Source organism: Netta rufina, assembly GCF_964035555.1.
Source record: "Netta rufina genome assembly, chromosome: 4".
NCBI classification, from domain to species: Eukaryota; Metazoa; Chordata; class Aves; order Anseriformes; family Anatidae; genus Netta; species Netta rufina.
The window spans coordinates 16,745,325-16,766,981 of record NC_140127.1 but is presented as its reverse complement, the minus strand read 5'-3'; the positions used below and the strand labels follow the sequence as shown (position 1 = coordinate 16,766,981).

At 44.5% G+C, this 21,657-nt stretch overlaps 1 protein-coding gene across 5 annotated transcripts in view; it reads right to left on the bottom strand.

Moving 5' to 3' along the window:
- The window catches only part of SLC20A2 (solute carrier family 20 member 2), a 55,577-nt gene that overhangs the window by 16,438 nt on the left and 17,482 nt on the right, over positions 1-21,657 (bottom strand). For 2 of the 5 annotated variants that reach the window (XM_084285781.1, XM_084285785.1), the window contains exons 1-8: positions 20,910-21,017; positions 14,134-14,684; positions 9,832-9,972; positions 8,513-8,598; positions 6,778-6,874; positions 4,710-4,826; positions 3,816-4,019; positions 1,802-2,390 (exon numbers count right to left, since the gene is read on the bottom strand). In XM_084285781.1, coding sequence (XP_084141907.1) covers positions 1,802-2,390; positions 3,816-4,019; positions 4,710-4,826; positions 6,778-6,874; positions 8,513-8,598; positions 9,832-9,972; positions 14,134-14,422 — 1,523 coding nt within the window. In that variant the 5' untranslated portion in view covers positions 14,423-14,684; positions 20,910-21,017. Of the gene's footprint in view, positions 1-1,801; positions 2,391-3,815; positions 4,020-4,709; positions 4,827-6,777; positions 6,875-8,512; positions 8,599-9,831; positions 9,973-14,133; positions 14,685-20,145; positions 20,165-20,742; positions 20,878-20,909; positions 21,018-21,657 lie in introns of those variants that run through there. The other 3 variants (XM_084285782.1, XM_084285784.1, XM_084285783.1) reach the window with 3 other exon arrangements.

Below are 21,657 nucleotides of genomic sequence, written 5' to 3'. Positions count from 1 at the left end.
GAGTAATAACAAGAGCGAGGACAAGAAGGCTCTTCAGAAAGCATTATTCTGAATTCCCAGGACACTGTCTGGATGGGAAGGGCAGAAACATGTTTTTAAGTGTATTTGAGATGAGCCGTGAGTTAAATTGGGTGGCTGACAACAGCGAGGAGCAATAACCGTTCTCGCTGTGTGGGATGGTGTTTGCCCAGATGCCTAAGGAGGACTATGAAAGCTATGAATGCTGTAAAGCCCCTCTGCAAATGCTGAAACCGACACCAGCAGCACACAGCTAAAACTGCAAGAGTTCAGCAAGAAGGAGGCTCAGCACAGCCCAAGCTAACCCGAAAAGATTGCTGCTTCTACAAGGAGCTCCTCCGAGCACACCACCGCAGGGGGACTTCAGTATGGGACTAAAGTGGATCAGTGCAGGCTTGGGAAGAGGCAATCCAGCCCAGTGCTAAAGGAAAAGAAATATGCCATTTTTCCAGAGGAAAAACACACAAACCAGCCTTCAGCCACGTGCCACCAAGAGGGCTGGGAGCAATGCAGCTGTGTAGATGAAATGATGTTGAAAGCAGGTGAGCAATGTGAGTGCAGACAAGGAAGGCAAAAAAATGCTCCACCCTGAGCCTACTTCCTTGGTCCTTTGATCAAAAGTCCTATACATCACTGAATTAAAAAAAAAAAAAAAAAAAGAGGGAAACAGGTGAACAGGTGGTCAAATGAGTGGAATGTATGGGTGTTTCTCCAACAGGGCATGACCAGGCAATGGAGGGCAAAGAGGTGCAGATAAACATTTCTAAGACCAGCTCCAAGATTTTATCAGCTGATTCAATACAAGCATGAGGAAAGACTCTCAGAGGACAATACTTTTCCCATATTACTGGGAAATGATGTTAATGCCACAGGGTTTAAGGACAGACACACTTAAGCCAAATGGTTGAGGGATGAACTCACCGGCTTCCTTTGTCATAAAAAAGAGTTATTCAGCAGTGACAGCAGCTGTGGATAAAACTCCTGCCAGGAGATGGGAATCTTAACTGAGTAGATTTGCCATAGCCCATGTCCTCTCTCTGCATGGGCCACAAGAACATACCCAGACCTACTAGGGGTTATCTCCCTTTTTTTTTTGGTAAGAGAGCTGTGGCAGCTGGAGAGGTTGTATGTGCAGTTTATAAATTTCAAAATAACTCCAAGGCTTGTTAGATTTTTTGGGCTATGTAGTGATACACCACCTCATATTTTCCTCGACCCTGCTTGTGGCTGGAAAACTCAAAGCAAAAGCTTCAGCAAAGGGAGCTTTATAAAAGCTGGAGCAATCCAAATGAAGACATTCTTCACACACCTCTTCTTGCCATGCAATGTGATGAGAGAGAAAATTCATCTAATGATAAAAATAGCCTAAACCTCTCATTTGCTGATAGTCTCCAATCTTGCAGTTAAAATAAGCTGTGAACTCTGCAGGGCAGGGACCATCTTGTTTGTTTTCACAGTGGTCAGCATGCCAGGGCACCGATCCCTGGGAGACTCTCAGTGCTTCAAAGCTTGCCACAATTAAACCAGAATTAAACTAATTACTCCACAATAACTTAGCAGAGAACAGGAAAGATGGTACCATTGAGAAGAAAATAAACCATCAACTGAGCAGCCGAACTCCTGAGAAGAACTGGGGACATCAGTGTAACAAGCTTTGCAAGACACAGCACTAATTATCATCTACCTGTACAAGTTTTCTGACTGGCCACATCCCCAAGCTGTCAAACCTTGCTCCAAGATGTAAATTATAAAATCGCTGGTTTGTGAGATCTCACCCTCTTACCTGACATCATTCCCTCCATGGGCAAAGGATCCAAAACAGGCTGTTAAGATCTGGAGGAAGTGGAAAAGTAGATGGACCTGAGACGTGTCCTTCTCTTCCTTGTCCTCTTCCACAGGATCTTCTGGGGGCCGGTTAGGATCTGCGAGCTCAGAGGCCAATTTCATTTCCACTCCACCTTCTTCAGCCTCGATCTCTGCCTCAGCCACTGCATTGCAATAGCTGGAGTAGCTGTCATAGCGAACTCGTTTCTTAGAGTAGGACACTGTGTCTCCCACTAACTTCTCACTGTCCTCCGGAGTGGATGTATCTGCTGCCTTGAAGGAGGAATGCACAGGCATGCCACAAATAGCAGCTGTGTAACAGGTATAGCTGTTGTTGCGTCGTAACAGTTTGTAGTTGTTTTCTTGAGCAGGCCTCTCATCAGTGGCCCTGTCCAGGTGCATTTTGTGTAGCAAGTCTTTGTATAAACCTGAGTCCTTGTGCACAGTGTGATAGACGTGGCCGTCGCTCCTCACCTGGCCGTCGAAGCTGAAGGTGCCATTGGAGACTGGTGATTTCACAGAGGTGTGCGTCATAGAAAAGGCCCTTCCTAAAAAAGGCAGAGATTTAGAGTTGTTACTGCTCTCAAGTGCAACTTGGAAGCTCCCTCCCACTTCACAGGACATTAAAATAAGTGTAAATGACTAAAACAGCAGCCACCCTAGGGTACAGGACAAATAAGATTAATTTGCAATACACACTTTAAATAATAGAAAAGTCAATCCACCATGAAATAAATTCTCCCATTGAAAGATGGGAGTACACCAAAAGCACAAAAATAGTTTTGTTCCAGCACTGGGTCTCCCACAGACATGCAGGAGGACCTGCAGCAAGTCACAGAGAACCAGCTACTCCAAGGTGATATTGGAAGCCTAAATCCTCAGTTCTTTGGAAAATTCACTTCTGTAAAAATTCTGGATTTGTAAAATAAGCTCTTCTTTTTCTCAGATTTCGTCTGCTTTGGATATACCTACTAAGTATGTCAGAAAAGGTGGTCTTACTGCAATTTGATACTGAATATGAGGTCACTTTTCAAATGCACATTTAAGAGACATTTGCACAACTTAAAAATAATTTTAAAAACAGAAAACAAAAAAGCTCACATTCTGCAAAAGTATTTCCTCGGCTATTCAAGTGCCTTACATGTTTTATTTCTACGAGCATGGTTATTCCCACTGTATACATTTAACATCACTGAATGTTGTAGAATCTGTACCACAGCTAAGCTGGTATTTCTGAAGAAACTCTCTCCACTTCCTGACTCCCCACATTTCCACTGTGCAACATTCACAACCGTTTTAGCTGGTTTTGAAGTGGAAGCACGCACTCAAACAGCTTCCCGTCATGACTGATTTGATTTTGTGAGAATCAAATATTTACTAAACAAATGATGGGGTTGGGTTGTGTAGATGTCAGTAAGTGCTACCAGAGTCAACAGACTGCAAGTGGGTGGCAGGGGGGTGATCCTGCCACACAGAACAGAAAGAACTTTATGCACGCTAGCATACTTCTCGTGAATATATTTTCAGAAAACAATGCATGAGATTTTTCTAGTGGACATGCTCCAAATGGTCATACATTTGTCAACTAAAACCCAAATCTTTTCATCTCCTGTGGGAACATGCTGGTAATCTTTGTGGCTGAATTTAACCTTCATACATCAGCTGTTTGTGTTCTCTATATTTTTCCATTGCTTAAAAGGACAGAAGTCCCATTAAGAATATCAAGTAAAGCAGAAAGGAAAGTCATTTCTGCTTTCGGCTGTTTATAAAATGCACATTCAGACAAAAAAAATGTAATTGTTTACAAGTCCTGTCTAGAAAATGTCACCTGTAAATAAGAATACTTCTCAACAAGTGGATTAGAGCTGGAAATTCCAAACACCAACTCACCGTTTACTACAGACCTACTTGCTGCAAGAAACCCTATCAAAACAAGGGGAAGATAAACCCTCTGTGTTGTCTTAGTTTCTTACCATATGGTACACGTGGATGGTTTCCATTCGCAATAGTATCTGATGCCCCGGCAGCTTCTGTTGCTGAGCCAGTAAGGGGAATTGAGCTCTCATCAGATGTTTTGGCACCAGGAAGCTCTTTAAAGACTGGTGTTTCTTCATCTTGAATTTTATCAAGACTTTCATCTGATATCCTTGACAGTGCAGCATCTTTCTTTAACCGGCCTAAGGAAACAACAGGACTGTAATTTTAAACCCAACCTCTCTGTCTCACTGCTTATGTTTCCAGTGTTTGCATCAGTGGCGTAGATCCATGTGGATACAATAGCTTGGCTTTGTTTCATACACGTTTTTTATTTATTTATAACACTTAACTTCACTAAATTCATCTGAGAAAATGCTAGAGCATCCTATAACTTCACCGACATAGGTGCCTGAAGTAAAACACCAAGCTACTCATTTATTAATTAAATCTGAAAATTTTCTCTGCGTTTTTAACCCCGTGTTTGCTGAAAATAGCAAAGCAAACAAGCAAAACACTGCTAGGCTAAAAGCTGCAATCAGTTCAGCTTACTGTAAAGTTTAAGAAGTCACTTGAAGATAATCGTTCTGCCAGGTTTCTCTGTTCAACATTTCTTTAACAAAATATAAAACAGATTATATTCCAGGATTTATTTTCCTGTTTCTGCAAGACTGTGGAAGATGTAAGCACTGCAATGGATTGCCTAAAGAGGTTTTGAATTTCTTCCACTGCAGGTTTTTAGGAGCAGGTTACACAAACACATGAGGAACAGCTTCAGCACACCCTGCCTGTGGGTGGGGACTGAATTAGATGACCTCTCAAGGGCACTTCAGTTCCAAAATGAAATGTTCCACCATTCGACATCACCCGCGTTTCATCACACAGCTACTTACTTTCTATTTTTCTCTTCATCCAGGGACACACAAAAATCCAAACTAAGACAGCAAATACTAAGGATACGCCGATTGATATCAGAGCAATGGCCCACATTGGCAATATCAGTCCTAGTACTGTGAAGACACAAATAAAACCCAAACAAACTGTGAATTAGCATCACTTAGTTATCTCAAGCAATGGAAAAGCAGTCACGCAGAAGACCATGTTCACCGTCTACTCAAACCCAACATGAATGAGCTGCTCATTTTTAACATATATGTTAGAAACAGCAAGTAGTCAAAAGGCCCAGGCCTCCAGGTCTCTGTGACCCCACTGTAACCTCATTTCCAAAACATCCACACCAGGGCTGCTAAAACAAGTTTGTCAGGACTGTATATACTAATGCATGTTAAACTGCGTTGCCCATTAGGGTAAGTATTTTCCCGACCTTTGCTCTGGTCAATAAATCCTGCTGCTTAGCTTAATCTGAGCCATTATCTGCTTATGATAATAGCTTAATGTAGCACTTCAGAGCTGAGGTTTCAGCCCTGCTATGCACAACCATGCAACTTGTGCTCCTCTAAGCATTGCCTGTCTTCTGTTCACCCAGCACATTTCCTTGCTCTTGTTCAATTAAATAGTGTGATCAGTCCCTAGATGAAGAAAGAGTTTGGACTCTGACTTTTCAGACCTGCTTGTGTGTGCCTATCTTGAAATCCATGTGGTTGATTCATACTTGTTTGTAAACGTTGCCTGAACAGAAGCCTTGGAAGGTAAACATATATTGTAAACATATATTTCCTGTGTATCAGAGACCCACCTTCTCATTCACGCTCTTTAGAGACTGCTAAGCTGAAACAAAAGGGACATTAAGATTCTTATTTCTTTTATTTTGCTTAATGAGTCACTGCAGACTGCCTGACCTACTTCTGCAGTACAATTAGTCAGGAAATGTTGGTTATACAGCTGATTTACTGTGAAACATCTTGGATACCTAACCAATGAGGATATTGACTTAAGAAAAAATCACAGCTGAGTTATGCTTCCTTTAAAGAGGGATCTTTGCAAGCTCTTCATTCATTTCAGTGATGTAATGCTATCAAGCAGAGTCCACAGAATGCATTTATTTAGTTTGTCAGGTTTTAGAGAAAATGGATTTCTATTCAAAAAAGGTCTCTTTCTAAACCTATTTTTTAATTCAGGAGTCTCCCTTCACTTGCATGATCGTTCATGGCTCTGGGCAATAATCTCATCTAAAGATAACATTAAATGACCAGACTCTTCAATAAGGTAGTTGAGAGCATTGAACATCTTTTATTTTTCTGAACTCTCTTACTGCAAGTGTATGTTTAAACACATGCTGCTTAAATAAAGTAAAACACACAAATATAAATATATAAATGGAAGTATAAGTATATAAATGCACATAAAAATATACAAATGTGCAAAAATATAAATACAAATAAAGTTAGAGTCACAAAAATGATGCATCATTTCCTTCTACTTAGTCGCAATGAAAAAACACAGCACCCAAGAGAGAAGATGCATTAAATGTAGAAACAAGCTTGGGGCTTCTTATCATTGAAGGGAAATAAAGAAGTAAATTTAGTTAATAGGAGCTGTGCCAGATTTGCCAGAACAGTGACTCTGTTGATTTCAGTGGAGTTACAGCATTAGATGTAGTGCATACAGCCTCGCTGACCGCTCTGTACCTTCCCTCCTTTCTGTATGTATCTGCAATACCATTGAGAGCAAAAATGCAGCTATTTAAATTCAGATACATGAAGCCAAACTGGGAGCTCAGTATTTCCCTTTTCCTCTAAAGAGGAATTTTTTCCTAGCTGTGCCTTGCCCCCCTAAACAGAGTGACCAAGAGGGAGTAACAAAAACTCATGCATGAATGGAAGCACATGCAAATAAATGGCTTACTCTTGCCCTCATTAACTCCTAACAAAGAAAAGAGCTGTGCAGCACTCACAGCTATGTGACAGCACGCCGGTGGAGCATCATTACACAAAACTAACACGACACCGTGGCTGCAGGAAGCCTCCCTGCTAGGCCTCCCACGGCAGACAGCTCACTCACCTGGTGCCCCTGTGTACATGATGGAAAACACATTAATAGCGATGGTAGCAGCATAGAACACTGGAAGTGCGCGGAGACCATTGGGCACGGGGTCTTCCTGCAGAGAAATCAGGAAAAAAAGGGAAACATTAGCTGGGTTTTCCACCAGATTAGTGTCAGCATGAGCCAACGTGAGGAAAACACGTGCTCCCAAGCCAGTGCCAGGCAGGTGAAACCTTCAGAACAATGCTGAGAGAAGGATGTTGACCCGTGTGGTTACACCTGAACCCCCAACGCTGGTCTTGGCCAGCGCCAGCAGTCTGGGGAAGCTCAACACTGGTCATGGGCACCATGGGTTATAGCTTCAAGTCTGCTGCAGACCTGCTGGCTTTAATTCTCACACCTGGGGGAGGAAAGCTTCTTCCTCTGAGTGTTTTCCTTCGCAGGGGGCTGTTCTGGTTGCCACATCGAGCATTTTACCTGAAGCTAGCACATGGCTGTGCCTTGCTGTCCGGCGCAGAGCTCAGAGGTGGGCACAGGAGGCAGGCGGCCACCATGGCCTCGTGCCTCTGCTGCTCACAAGCTGACGGCGCAGCGGAAATGCACCATGCAAAGCGTGGAAAAAGCCTTTGTGAAGAGAGAGCTTTGGCCCTTTGACAGGCTCCGTGTGGTTGGGAAGAGCCTGGCGAAACCAAGGGCTGGTTAGTCAGGTTTTGTTTCTTGCTGCCACGAGCAACAAAAGGCAGTGGAGAGTAGGGTGCAGTGGCCTCACGCCACCCTATGCAGGGGCATGCGTACAAGGGCACATTTGTGTGATTCTGATAATTAATTTCCTAAGCTGTTAGGTTTTGAATGTAATAGAGGAACTTTTTTCCCTAGAATATCTCGTCCTTCATGCAGCTTGAGTCATTTTAAATTCAAAGCTGTGTCCGTTCAGACTTATCATCTGCTTCTATCACTGACATTTATTTACATCAGAACTAAAGAACGATGAAGCTGGGGTTACAGGTGGTGTTATTTATAGCAAAAGAATTAATTCCTCATCTATTTAAGTTCCCTGTATAACCACTAACATAGTGTCCCTTATTTTAGGTCCTTGTCATGTGTCGTACCCCCCATTTTAGCACGCTGAATGGTGCGAGAGAAATAGAAAGAGCAAATAAAAGTACTCTGATTTCCAGCCCTTGCAGGGTGGCAAGCAAATCATCATCTACACTGGAGACAGACAGACTGATGCTACCTCAAAGTTGCCACTTCTGACTGAGGTCACTAAAACCCGTTAATTTAAATTTCTTGAGAATCTAGGAATACACAGATGCCTGTCTTCTAATATCTCATGCACTAGAAAACCAAAGCTTAGAATTTCTGTGAAATATTAATGAGAGTATCTCCCAGTGAGGAGTATTCTTTTTAAATAACAGTTTGAATTGCTATCATGAGGCTAAGTCAAGGCCAAGAACTTTGTGCTAATAAACCAGCATCTCAATGTATCATCTTTCAATGAAACATAATCTACAGTATCAATTAGCTTCTGATGCACTTGCATAGCACTTTCTAAACCTCAAATATGTGTTTTGTTACTTACTCTGAGCTTTTAAAGCAAATACAGTTCCAACAGCTAGACAAAAAATGACAGGTCTCCTATCCAAAAAGCAAGCCACAGACTTTCAACCCTGTGGAAATGCCAGCACTCAAATGACAGGCTAGAACACAGTCTTCGTAACAAGCGTTCATTAGAATGGTGAGATTCATTTACCTTCTTTAAAATGAAGAATCTAATCAGCACAAAGAGTATTCCAGACATCAAGCCAGACAGCAGTGGGGAAATAAACCAAGAGGCAACTGTGTTGAAAAAAAAAAAAAAAAAGAAAGAAAAGAACGTGAAATATATAACATACTTGCATAATAGTTAAGCAGCTAGTGGTCAGTGAGCAATGTGTTCAGAATGGTTCTTGTACTGCACATCTGGAAAGAATATTCCAGATATTTACTTATAACTGGTGCAGCTCAATTACCACTGACACTCATGAAAGCTAAAGTAATGCTTGGCACTATTAGAAACGTCAGCCAAAACATTTCCAGATAATTGTGCAAGTTTAGTTATCAAATTAATCAGGAAAATTTCTTCCTGGCTGATGCAAAGCGGGCCAAGAGAACCCCTGTCATTTCCTAATCACCATGACTCTGAGTGGTGCAAGCAAGTGGGAATAATTTTACCCTGTGAGCAGCAGGATGCCGTGCTGCTCACAGGGTAAAAGTCTTGATTTCCAAAATGCCACAGAAGCATCCACTGCAGTGAACAATGTGCATAAATTTTTTTGCGGGCAAGATTTGCAAGTGTTCAGGACTGATTTAACTGAAGTGGGTGGCAAAACTCCCACTGATTTCAATAAAACGGGATTAGGGCAGCGCTCTGGAAATCTTACCCAGAGTGATTTATTGTTTGTGACACAGTTAACAGATTGATTCTGCTGTCATCTCAGGCTTGCTACAAACTTTATTTTACTTTTGACAGATTTAAAAGAAAAAAACGCCTTACTCTAGCTTCTCTAAAGCTCAACTCTATTTCCATGCCTTCAACCCCAAGTGCTTTTAATGCAGGGTTTAGGCTGCGTCTTGGGTTACAAGGCTTACAAAACAATACAGAAACCTCCCTCACATTCCCGCTTGGCGATGCTGACCGTGGGAGGCTGTGATTTAAGCATGTGCTGCGCGCCCAGCATTCGCCTCCCTGGTGCTGGTGGGTGGAGAAACATGACGGTGGGCACTCACATGATGGCTAGCATCGCTCAGAGTGAGAGTGAGGTGGTATGAGCTGCCACAAAAAGAATTGCAAGAGGAGTGTCACCTTGAAGCACGTCTGGGAGGCACCATGTCTCCTCTTCAACTTACTGCTGGGGAAGCACAACTCGTGTTTTACCCCTTTCGTGGCTAAAATGCAAGCGCTGCAGCCCTTAGGTAGAAAATAACTTAAGAAGGGAGTGCTACCAGCACAGGGCACATTTCTGAGAAAGCTTCTGCAGTCAGTGCACGCTGTTTGACAAACCCTGCCGCATTAAAGGAAATGGCAATTACCAATCTTGACAAGCTGCATCCACTGGACTCCCTGTGTGCCAATTGCGACGAGGGAAAAGCCAATTGTAGCACCTACGATGCAATGGGTCCCCGATATTGGGAGTTTCAAGAAAGATGCGATCAGCTGCCAAACAGCAGAACCTAGAAAGTGCAGGAGGGGGGAAAAAAACACCAGCTGTAAACAACAATACTAACAGTAGTATCACACAGAAAATTCTTAGCCATGTACCCACGTTCTTTTACGAGCGCTGCCTACGCTCCACATGCACAATGGAGATCTCCCAAAGAGAGTTTTGTTCCTGCTCCGTCTCTAAAAACAGACACTGTGACAGTCTAATAGCAGCTTTGAACACTCCATCTCCTTTGCAATTTTTTTTATTACTAAAGCACTTAACGCTGCACAACGGGTCTGCTCTTTTTTGAAGGCTTTCACTATTTTTCCCTACTTAGCCCATCAGACTGAATATGCAAACAGCTCCTGGTTTCAAGCTTAGAAAGCTCATTAAGCTTAGAAAACCTCATTCCTGGGAGATGAACCTGGAAGCCTCCAAGAGATCAGTGTCAGGAGAAGTGTCACAGTTTCACCGACACACTGCCCATGCTCCTGAATTCAGATGCTACCAGGAAAGGGCTCAAATCCCGGCCCAGGGAGTATTTGCGCCTCTTCTCAGTGGTACACGGCCACTGTCCAGAGTCCTCTGCAGGACAAACAGACTGAGGAGGGTGAGAGGATGCTCTCACCACCTTCATTTGCAGCACCGGACAACTCAGGCTGTGGAAAAAAAAAGAACCCTAGCACCACAGAGCAGGCCTTGTATTTTCAGTCGTTGGGTCAGACAGACGGCTGCTGGACACCCAGCTCCATGCCTCAACCCAGTTTCACACTGAAGCACTGAATGTCCTAGAAGGACTCAAGTTCCCTGCTCCTCTCGTGTGAGGAGATGAAAATCATTTTGGTGGAGACTCGGGTTTTCTGTTGATCTCGCCCAATAGTAGAGGACTCTTACTATCTCTTCTTGATCTTGAGACTTCATGGTCTTGAGAGGAAATCTTTGTGTGCAATCAAGCTGCAGTGAAAGATCCTGTAATTTCAGGCTCGTGCCACCAGTGCCAACAGACTTGCAGCAGACATGGGTGACAAAGCCAGGCCACTGAACACACGCTCTCACTCAAATCCCAGCCTCCATCCTCAGCCCTACCAGGAGAGGATGGCTTGAAGCTCTTGAAACGGAGCCTGGTTACATACCAGGGTACAAAAGCACTGAAAAAGAGCTGCAGTGAAGTTTTACAGCTCCACAACACAGGCATCAAGAAGAGAGAGAACAAGGAGCCAGTTCCTGATGCCTCCTGAGCCTGCCCAATGTCCCTTGTGCAAGGAACTGAGCAATACCGCAGGGGAGGCATGGCAAGGGAGCAGCACTGGCAAGAGAGGCTGGTGAAGACAGATGGGAAGATAAAGAGAAATGAAGAGAAGAATGCTAGGTATACCTATAAAAAAGATTCAGAGGCTGCTTTGTCACTTCAGATAAGCTGTTGTAAGGTCAGCTTTCCCCCTTACAAATACCAAACTGCTCAGCCTCGCCAGACCAACTTGCTGGCATCGTATGCAGCTAGGTTTGGAAATCAACCAGTTTGTAAAACTGCCCTCTCCTGGGGCACTGTCCCAAAACAACTGGTACTCCTATCGCTATCGGAAATTCTAGATCAAACAAGGAGCACCTGCTCTTTAATTTTTTGGCCTCTCTTCCCCTACGCTAAAATAAAAATAAGCACACTTGGAAACCTTTGACATGAACTTAAGAGACCAGCAAGTGGAAGTGAGGTGAAAGGGAAAACACGTGGTAGCATCTGTAAAGAGCCAAGTGAACACATAGATGTCAGCCACAAATAGGTAATTACAGAAAAATCCTTTTTTAAAAAAAAAAAGAAGGAAAATGCATCCAAGTCACAAAGTGCAAATGTGTGGTGGTGTTTTTTTTTTTTCTGGGGGGAAAAGAGGGAGCATGGAGCTATTTCTTACTTAATCAGCTTCATCTAGAACACAAACAGAAGGGAAAGTGGTGGAGGACTCAGATGGTCTGAGGAAGACAAGGTGCGGTCTAAAGAAGTTTAAGTGAGAAAAAAAATACATAAATTAAGCCAGAGGAGAACTTTCCTCTGGGGCTGGAAATACCCAAAGCCAGGCACCTGAACTATCAACACCAGGCCTCAAGTCATCTGTGGTGTAAAATGTATGCTCACAAGCTCTGCAAAGCCAGCCCAGGAGCCAGAAGGCTCGCTAGAGTTTGTCCTGGCCCCTGACACAAATACTCCAGCACAGCAGCACCTTAAAAGCAAGAGTCCCCAACCTCCCAGCGCCCAATAAACCGTTCGGTAGGTCTCATTACAAAACGCTATGCTGCAAAATGTGGGCACAGGCTATGTCATCCCCAGACCATCCCGATGCTCCCTGCTTCCTTCTCTCTCACAGGAGGTGCTTGCCCTGAAAATCACCGCCTGCTGTTTGCTGCAAGCATCAGAAGATCTTCCAGCAACATCTGGAAAGAGGACACTGCGGCTGGCGGTCCCTTCCAGACTCACTGAAGCCTCATCAAAATTCAGAAGCTAACTCATGGAAACATGATCACGATGCATGAGAGAAAACGGGGGGAGAAATGCAGAGGGAAAAGAGAATGAGGAAAAGAAAACACACAGGAAGGCCCAGAGAAAACACAACAAAAACATCCAGAGAAAAGCTGGCAGTGGATTTGAGGGGAAAAAAACGGAACCTGCAGTTTGTAACTTGTGCTTAATTCAGAGATTTAAAATGTGGAATTTATTCCTAATGCCCTTACTGGAAGGAGGGAATGCAACTGGTCATGAAGTTCACACAGCCTTATGTAAATACACATGCAAATAAGTTGTTTTCTTTGAGCTTCTGGCCAGCTGCCTCCACGGGGGGGATGAGGGACGTAAAACTTTGCCCTGATGGGTTCAGGACATCGTGAGGAGATACAGGAAAGGGAAAGGACCCTTCCTCCTCAGGGGATCGCAGGTGCTATAGAGGCGGTGATGGTCAGAAGAGGCAGGGCACTTACGTTTCTGCAGGCATGCACCAGTTGGAAGTGACGGAGCTATCTCAAGAAGCACAGAGACACACCACCCGTCCCACAGCTCAAGGGACAGACCAGCAGCCTGCAGCTGGCCCCGTGAGACGTCAAGGAAGGGGAGCCCAGGGGGAGCCCAGGGGTGCTGATGCTGCTTGGAGCCACCTGCCCTGCGTGAGGAGCCTTCGGGGAGCAGCCGCGGTACCGGCAGCAACCTCTCCTCTCGGCTGGGGAAGGGAGAGGGGAGAGAGCTTCTTCCCTCTCACGCAGACAAAACCACCTCAGACTAGCCCAGAAACCGGCGCTCAAAGCCCATCTTGATCCATTAATGGAGAAAATAAAGAAATGAAGAAACGGGAAAGTAACCACGAGCAGCATGGACCCACCGATTTTGCCCACAGGCTCTGCCTGAGGACTTTGGGGAGAGCGTTTGCTGCTCCCCGCAGCCTGCCCTTTAAAAGCAGGTCTGCTATTGATCCTTATGGGAGCTCTCCAAATGCTCACAAAACCCCTTGCACATAAACAAAGGAGAAATACCAAGGCTTAATGTTACTTACCTCAGAATATGCCATTTGTTCTAAACGAGATTAATTTAACTGCAAACAAAGGTGCACAGAGTGGACACGGAGGTACACAGAACTGCTGCTGGCTTGAGTCAGACAAAGCAAAAATACCTTAAATGTGTGACTGTCTGCCCGTACTTCTCCTTTAAGTTTTGTCAGGGGCCAGGATTAAGCACATGATTAATTGCAATCACTCAGTTAGACAACCAGTTTAAGCAAATACATTTGATTTCAGTATTTTTTTTAAAACTATTTAAATAATTCCTTTTAGGACTTATTCATTGCAAACTGCTATTTCTGCAGGATCTTCTGTACCGTCGTAAAAAGGGTATGCTGACATATTTTCCATTTACAATAAAAACCTCCAAAATTATTTTTTTCAGTACCCTAGGAATATACATATATATGATACATTGCATTAAACATTTTTTTTTTCTATTAGTTAAATGGCTGAACAGCTGGAAAATATAACTAATTAGAAGTGCTTTAAAAAAAACAGGAGCCTAAAAGGGGAATACAGGCCCCTGTATTTGCACAAAACCAGACAGGCACGTCCACAAGATGGGAAGATTTAAAGTTAATTAAAATATTCACAGTGAGCAGGATGACAAACACACAGTGAATTTTACTTGGAACAGGAAAGCATTACTTACCAACCATGGCACTAACTTCTCCTGCCATCAGCAGCGGCTCGGAGCCGTTGTACAGGTTAACATCGATTATACCTTTCCGGATCGTTTCTCCTACTTTTGCTCCCAGCAACACTGAACCAGTGGTTTCAAAAACTGAAGCCAAAATGCAAGCCTGGCGCAAAGTCACTACACCAGATCCCACAGCAGTTCCGAAAGAATTGGCAACATCATTTGCACCGACCGAAAACGCTAAAATAAAAGCAATGATAAAACCCACAATGACCATCCACAGGTAATCATCCATTGCCATCTTTCCCCACAGCGTAGATCAGTTTCCCCTTTGCAAATAGTTAATAGTCAAGGCTGGAGGGCACCGTAACGGATTTGGAAAGCAGATTTCTTGTAAACAATGAGTTCTCTCTGGAAAGTGCTGGGTAGTGTTAGAATGTGAAGAAACTGCTAACTGCCGATTTTCACACTACTATAAATACTGTTCATTTGCCTGCTCTCGGTCAGCAGTGAAGCACATTCCATATTTTGCTCCCAAACTGGTACAGCAGCGATGACCTGTCCTGCAAAAGAAAGAAAGAGAAGAATTAAAAAAAAAAAAAAAGGAGTTCTTGGCGGAGCCCGTCTCAGTGCGTGTTTTCAGTAGTAAACAGATATTTTAACCCACTAACGGTACCCTCCTTCAGCACGTGACTGTTCTAAATCATAAAGCAATTCAGAAAGGTTAAAATTAGGTCACCTCCAAAGCAACTCACTTCCTGCAGTATCACTGCCTCAGAAAATGTTTTGGTCACTTTGAAAGGATTCAGCCAGGTTGGGGTTTTGTTTGCGTCGCATTCACCAGGCAGTGCGATTAGCCCCCTTTCTAAGAGGAAGATTCATTTCGGCTCTTTGCACCAAGCGAGCATAGAGCATGCAGGACATACAGGCTGCACTATGCAGCCTGACTCCCAGCCCCTGTACATTGCTGTTGTGTTTTGCCAGCTGTAGCCAGCAATGCACCCCCTTGAAAAACAATTTTATCTAGATGTCTGTCTACAGAAAACACTCTGAAGAGCATTAATATTCATATATCGCTGTTATTACATTCCAGGCAGCAAGAATACAATTCTCTTACAGCTTCACAGTCACTGAAACAGCACAATGATCACAATATATAGATCTATAGGCATACATGGTTATAAGTCTAGAAAAAAAGTGAATAAAAAGTTAAATCATAGAATGCTTTGGGTTGGAAGGGGTCTTAAAGTTCAAGCTTTCAGCTCTTTCCTATAGATAGTTACCAATTACTACTAACAGGCACATTATACTCAAACCATTTTTATACATATCTTCTAATATTTTTTGATGGTTTAATTTTTACAATGTCCTCTGGAGCTATGTCTTAATTAGTCTTTAATTAGTTTAATCTGAAAGATGAGAGAGACCTTTAAACCAAAAATGCAGAGAGAGAAAAGGCCTTTAAAATATAAAAGCTTGACCAAACAAAAGTGCATATCTCGATCTCTAGGTCGACAAGAGCCATTAAGTATATTTATATAAAACAAATTAAAAAAAAAAATCCCTTTTCCATGATGCTATCACCTACCTCTCTTTCACTGCTAAGAAACAGAGGCAGTTAGAAACGAGATATACCATTTTCAAGAGTGTGTCAGGAAAAAAAAAAAACAACACACTATTTCCTAGACTCAGCTCAGCCAGACGGCATGAATCCTGCACATAGTTGTCTCCCCCAAGCTCTTTATCTTTATGTAGGCTGTCATGGACACAAAGCATCACTGAACCCGAGCCGGATCCTGCTAAATGGAGCGACCAAGGCTGCTAGAGGCTGGAAGAGCTGCCCCAAACACCCCCGGCTGACACAAATGCATCTGCCTCGTCCACGGGCTGCTGCTCTTCCCCTAGCAGCCACCACGAAGCTACCTCGTGCCACCTTCTGTCTTCCCACCCGCTCTGTTTGGCTCCAGAAAAGTGCTGTTTGGGAGGTGGCGAGGGGGCAAAGGGACATCCAGCAGCAAATTCCCAACATCATAAGAAGCATTTCAGGAGACCTGGGGGACATCAGATGAAAAACACCAAACCCAGCACGTATGCCAGTCTCTCCTCAGCCTCATTCAACATAAACCCATCACCCACAGCTCAAACCAGGTGGAATTTCTTTTGATGACCCCAATGCAGTGTAGGTCTGTGGTGGGAAGGAACAAGGGTCTCTGAAGAGGACGTCCAAAACCTTGGACATAATGATGAAATGCAGAAAATTAAGAGAATTTGCATATTCCTGGATCCTTGAGAACAACCAAGTGGAAAACTTGCATTGATATTAAGTAATTGTTCCCTGGATAACCCAAAAGCTCACGTCAAGGACTGACATTTTCTCCAAACGTACATGTCGAGGATAAAAGATTACCCTCCTTTCCCCAGACTCCAAAGAGGCTGAGCAATTGTTGCTCCAGTCATTTCCAGATATGGAGCAGACATCAACCCCTGAACAACTTGCACTCTAAAATAACATCTTGGAAGGTCTTAACTGCTGAAAACATTTGTGTAAGGATTTTTATACTATGAGATAACATGAGAAAACGAAGCCCCGATGCATTTTTCATGTTTGAAGACTTGTTGCCCTTGTATAATTCATGAGTGCTCAGCCCCGTGAGTGGGAAAGGACTGGAGAGAGACAGAGAAAGGCTAACGATATTTGGAAGAAGTAATTCTAGTTTGTGCTTGCCTGCCTGTGAAGGAAGCCAAAACTTGGACGCCAATGCCTGCCCCATACCCCATGAGCCTTTCCCAACCATCCTAGCTCAGTGCACGGTGAGAGCCTTGTTACGTAGGTTGCTTCAGATGTAACCACAACAGAAAATGTGATTACTCAAGATAAGGTGTTGATGAAGCAGTGGCTTGAGTGTTTCAGACTTTGGCCCCGTGTTTTCAGGTGATTGGGAAGGATGTCAATAGCCCAGCAGTACAAGGACTGACTCCCTGCTGCCTGGGCTGGGGACCATTGCTTTGAAGTTCTCTGCAAGAGTGTGAGTGTGCAAGCCTGAGGAAAGAGAAGCATTTTGCCTTACTCTGTTAAATTCATTCATTAAAAAAACTCTATTTATGTATGTCGTGTTGTCTCCAGGAGATAGTGTTGGACCAGGCTCCTTCCTTGGTGATGGAGATTCGTGACCAAATTTCTTACCCTTGGATTTGCACAGCAACTTGTTCAGGTTACCCTCTGTGCCTCAGTTTCCTCTCCAGAAACTGGGCAAACCTGCCTGAAATCCACACACGCTGCAGTTACGAGAGCCCTGTTTCCTTCAGGCCCGCAGGAGGCAAGCAAACCCTTTCTCCCAGAAGGGATGTCCTCTCCTCCACCTACTGACCAAGCTATTGATGTGCTGCGGTGACCTGATCCCTTGGACGAGGGAAGGCACAGGGGCTGTGACACTCCCCACCACAGCAGAGCTCACAAGATAGGGTTTGTCCGACCCATCTCTCTCCTCCAGCTTCCCGAAGAAGCCGCCAAGCCACAAGGCTGCCCTTACCAGCCTCCCTGAGGGAAGAAACGGAGACGGGAAGCGTGCAGGCGTGGTCACGGGGGCAGAAGGAGCTCCTAAAACTCCTCTCGAAGGCCAAAGAGTCTCCCAAAGTGTGCTGGCAGGGCTCTTGGCACAGGGCTCGGAGAGGCAGCTGCCCGATCTCCCTCCTTGACAGGGGGTACAGGGAGGGAAGGATGCCTGCGGCACGGAGCCACCGCTCCTGTCACATTATGCAAGGTGACAGTTCAGCACTAGGAGGCCCAAGGAGGCCCTCTGCCAAAGACTCCACTCGTTTGCACCAGGGGCAGGACACGGCAGCACCTTGTCTTGAACACGACCAAAATCAAAGTGAAAAGAGGAAAGGGAATCAGCACGTTTGGGAACGAGCAGGCGGGCAGCACTTGAGTGGCTAGGTGTTACTACTTTCCCCCTAAGCAGATGTTAAACATTCAAAGAAACAGGGGAAAAAATAAAAAAAGGACGCATCTGCTCTGCTGTGAAAGTTTTCAGAAATGCAAAATATCCTGCAAAGTAGGCCAGTGACTAAATACAGACTAAATCTTGTAGCATGCTTCTTTCTGGAGCCCAAAATACATCTGGCATGCTCGGGCACGCTGAGCTATGCCCCTCATCACCTAATCTCACCCGCGAGCCTGCGGTATTTCATGCTGCCACTGGGACGAAAAAGAAACGGGGAAAAAAACGTCATGCAGGGGTGACTGACAGATCACCGGCTCTTTGCATGAGAGCTGCAAGTCCGTAGCCTGTCGTATTCGCCTCACACCTCATCGACATGCATCTGCGAGTGCCAAATGTGGTGAAGGTGCAAGGAAATCCTCCACCTCACCTGCAGGGCCGGCTGTGCTCCCCCTCTGGATGCCAGGCCTCGGGGGAAGCGCTGCACCTACTGGGAGCTATGTCGGCATTAAAGGGGGGCTTTTGAGCTCACATGGTTTTCTTAGGATCGATAACTGGCGTGTTGTACTCAGCTGGGTTGTGGGTTGAAGCTTTGGGCTCGGGAAGTGGATGTGGAAACTGAGAGAACTCACACCTCGGTGAGGAAAACCTGATTTTTGGCAATTCTAGGCACGTCCCCGTGTCTCCCTGGCAGACGATCCAGACACCCCCCGTGACTTCAGTTTGCTCCTAGCTGCACATCTTCTCAGGGCTGTGCCGAGACGAGGCGCTACCCCTTCCTTCCCTGGGGGAGAGAGCAGAGCAGCAAGCAGGTGAGGAGCACCTCGGCTCATCCCAAGCGACAAGCAAGTCCGCAGGAAAGCGCCAGGAACCAGGAGATCATCTTAGGACATGTTTATATATGGGCATCCACCAAGGGAGCTATTCCGGAAACTATTCACAGCACACTTCTAAGCACAGGCAAGATTTTTAGTGAACAATTGACGTGGAATCGGAAAGATAATGCTGTCAGCTCTTATTTCATAGCCAGCTTGCTGCTGAAGAACCACCTAACAACAGTGACGAACGATTAAATAAGAGCTCGGGACTAAGTTCAAAGTCTGAGGAAGCAATCTAAGTGCATTACCCACCGGCAATCCAACGGGGTGACAGAGAGGGAGCAAACAGAGACCTGATAAGCGCCCTTTACTCTTCTCTCTGCTGAAAACCAGGGAGGAATCCTCTGCATTCACGCACAACATGAAAACACACAGAAGTCCTGCTGCAAGCAACCCTGCACCTCTCCAAAGAGCCCCACGCTGGAGTTTAAAACTTCATCCTGCTGCAGACAGGACAGGGATTCAGCGAGTTTCCATTTTCAACCATTGGTTTTTTTGGTTTTTTGTGTTTTTTTTTTTTGCTGTTGTTGCCCAAGTATGAGCAAAAAATCAAAAGGCAGCAGCTAATTTGGCATTTCTAAAGATAACTATTACAACTACTCCACTTCGCATTATGACAAGAGGTATGGGGGAGGACGATCTCCTCTCCCCTGCAGTGCTGAAGGCAGCAGACATTTCCTTACCGACAGCCACATTTAATTCGCACCGACAGGACCTTCACTTCCAGTTACCGGTGGCTGAAAAGTCTGTCTCAAATGCTTACCACACCGGAGATTCCGCGAGGTTATTCCACACCTCCCAAATTTTTGTACGCCGTGCTTTACAGCAAACCCATTTGCCAGGCTCCCCACCTATGCATATAGGCACAGGGATCTCCTAAATTCATACCAGCTCTGGCACTGCAGCCTGTTGGTACTAAATACAGCGCTGCACAGAAATCAGACCTGGTTCATAAGCAGAGCTCCTGGCACAGTTTGCAGAAATAGTTCTTATCTTTCCTAGTTTCTGCTCGGGCCATAAGGTTCACAAAGTATCTGCTTGAAGTTACTAATATTACATCTGCGATACGAAAGGTGGTACAATTCAAGCGGTTCAAGACGAAGAACATCCCTATATGGCTCTAAATTACATGCACAGGGCTTGTCACACGGCCAAGCGTGATGCAAGTTTAATACTCCAGGACACAAAAAGCACCCTCGACTTACTTTAAAAAATTAATTACCGCATACGCAGAAGCAGTTTTTGTATCAATCAGTTCCTATTTTAACACGGCCGTGATGTGTTTGTGCATACTTGGCACTAGACCCGACATGGAAACAGCTCTGAAGTTCGCAGCTTTCCAGCGGCTCCTATCAAGTTTAACACTGCAGAGAGCGACTGTCACCTTCAGCTCCCGAAACTTGCAGGGGATGCTTCATTTTCCAAGTCCCTATCAACCTCTGTTAACACCGCTGAAAGGTCAAAAATGCAGATAAAATACTTAGGGGGAAATCACGCCGCCAAAAACTTTCACTAAAAGCACAGACAGCAGTCATGCTAAAGCAGCAATTCTACAAACCAGCAAAGCGAGCTAGGTAAAGTATCAACAAGTACTTGTTGTTCATCTGCTGATAAATATCTTTTTCTCTAACTAAAGTACAGCTTTATCCTTCAGTGACTGAACAAAGTCCTTCTAAAATGCAAATGTTTTTTATGATTTCTAGGATCCATTCAGAAAAAATAAAAATAAAAACAAGTGCTTGTGGCTATCAAAAACACATTTATATACAAGAAAGCCAAGCACAGACATCTTCACAACTCACCCAGAATCTAAAAGTTGTTTCAAGAGAAACAGGAGCTCAGATCTGCCAGCAGCTTGCCTTCCTGAGTGCAAATAGAGGCTGAAGTCTAAAATAGATAGCCTATCGCTCAGCACAGCCACATCTGAGCATGCAAACTTCCAGAGGGTATAAGGAGTGCTGCGACTTACACGGGCAGTCCTCAGGTCAAACTCTCGCTGGCACAGGGGAGCCCACAAGACAACACCGAGAAGCATCCGCGTGAGTCCAGAGCCGCATGCGGGAGGTGGAAATCTGCCTCCTCTTAAGCAAGGAATTCTGCTGGGGGTGGGCACTGATAAAACACAACACTGCGTCACGGCTGCTCTCGTTAGGCAAACCAATCCAAGGAAGCTCATATTAAAAGCAACAAAATGCTCTCTCTCTCTCTCTCTCTCTCTCTCTTTTTTTTTTTTTCTCCCCCCTTTCCCCAAGCACAGGCATAGACGAGCTCTCATTTTTTTACCACGAGCAGCAACCACTGGGTGTTTTGGCATGATCAGGTGAGCTCTGAGAAGCACAATCTCTCCTCTTTGCAAGCACACCAAACGTACAATTAATTCAAACAAAGCGCATTTAGCAGTAAGGTATGCACATCCGATCTGGGAAAGATGTTGCATGCTCGTTACTTTACCCTTGTCAGTAGAGGTCTCACAGGCTACGCAGACTGCAGAAAATTGAAGATGTGCACAAGTTTGGGCTGGAGTGATGCCTAAGCAAGCAACTTCACTTACAGAAGTTCAACCTAAATTGCCCAATCAAAATTCCTTGAACCACTTTCTTTTGAGCGGGAAGCATTTTTTTGTGTGTGTCAAGGCAAAATTAATGTTTGTCTAAAAGCACCTACATTAAATATGTGCTTTAATACTGAAGGATACAATTAAAGCTTTTTATTCAGCT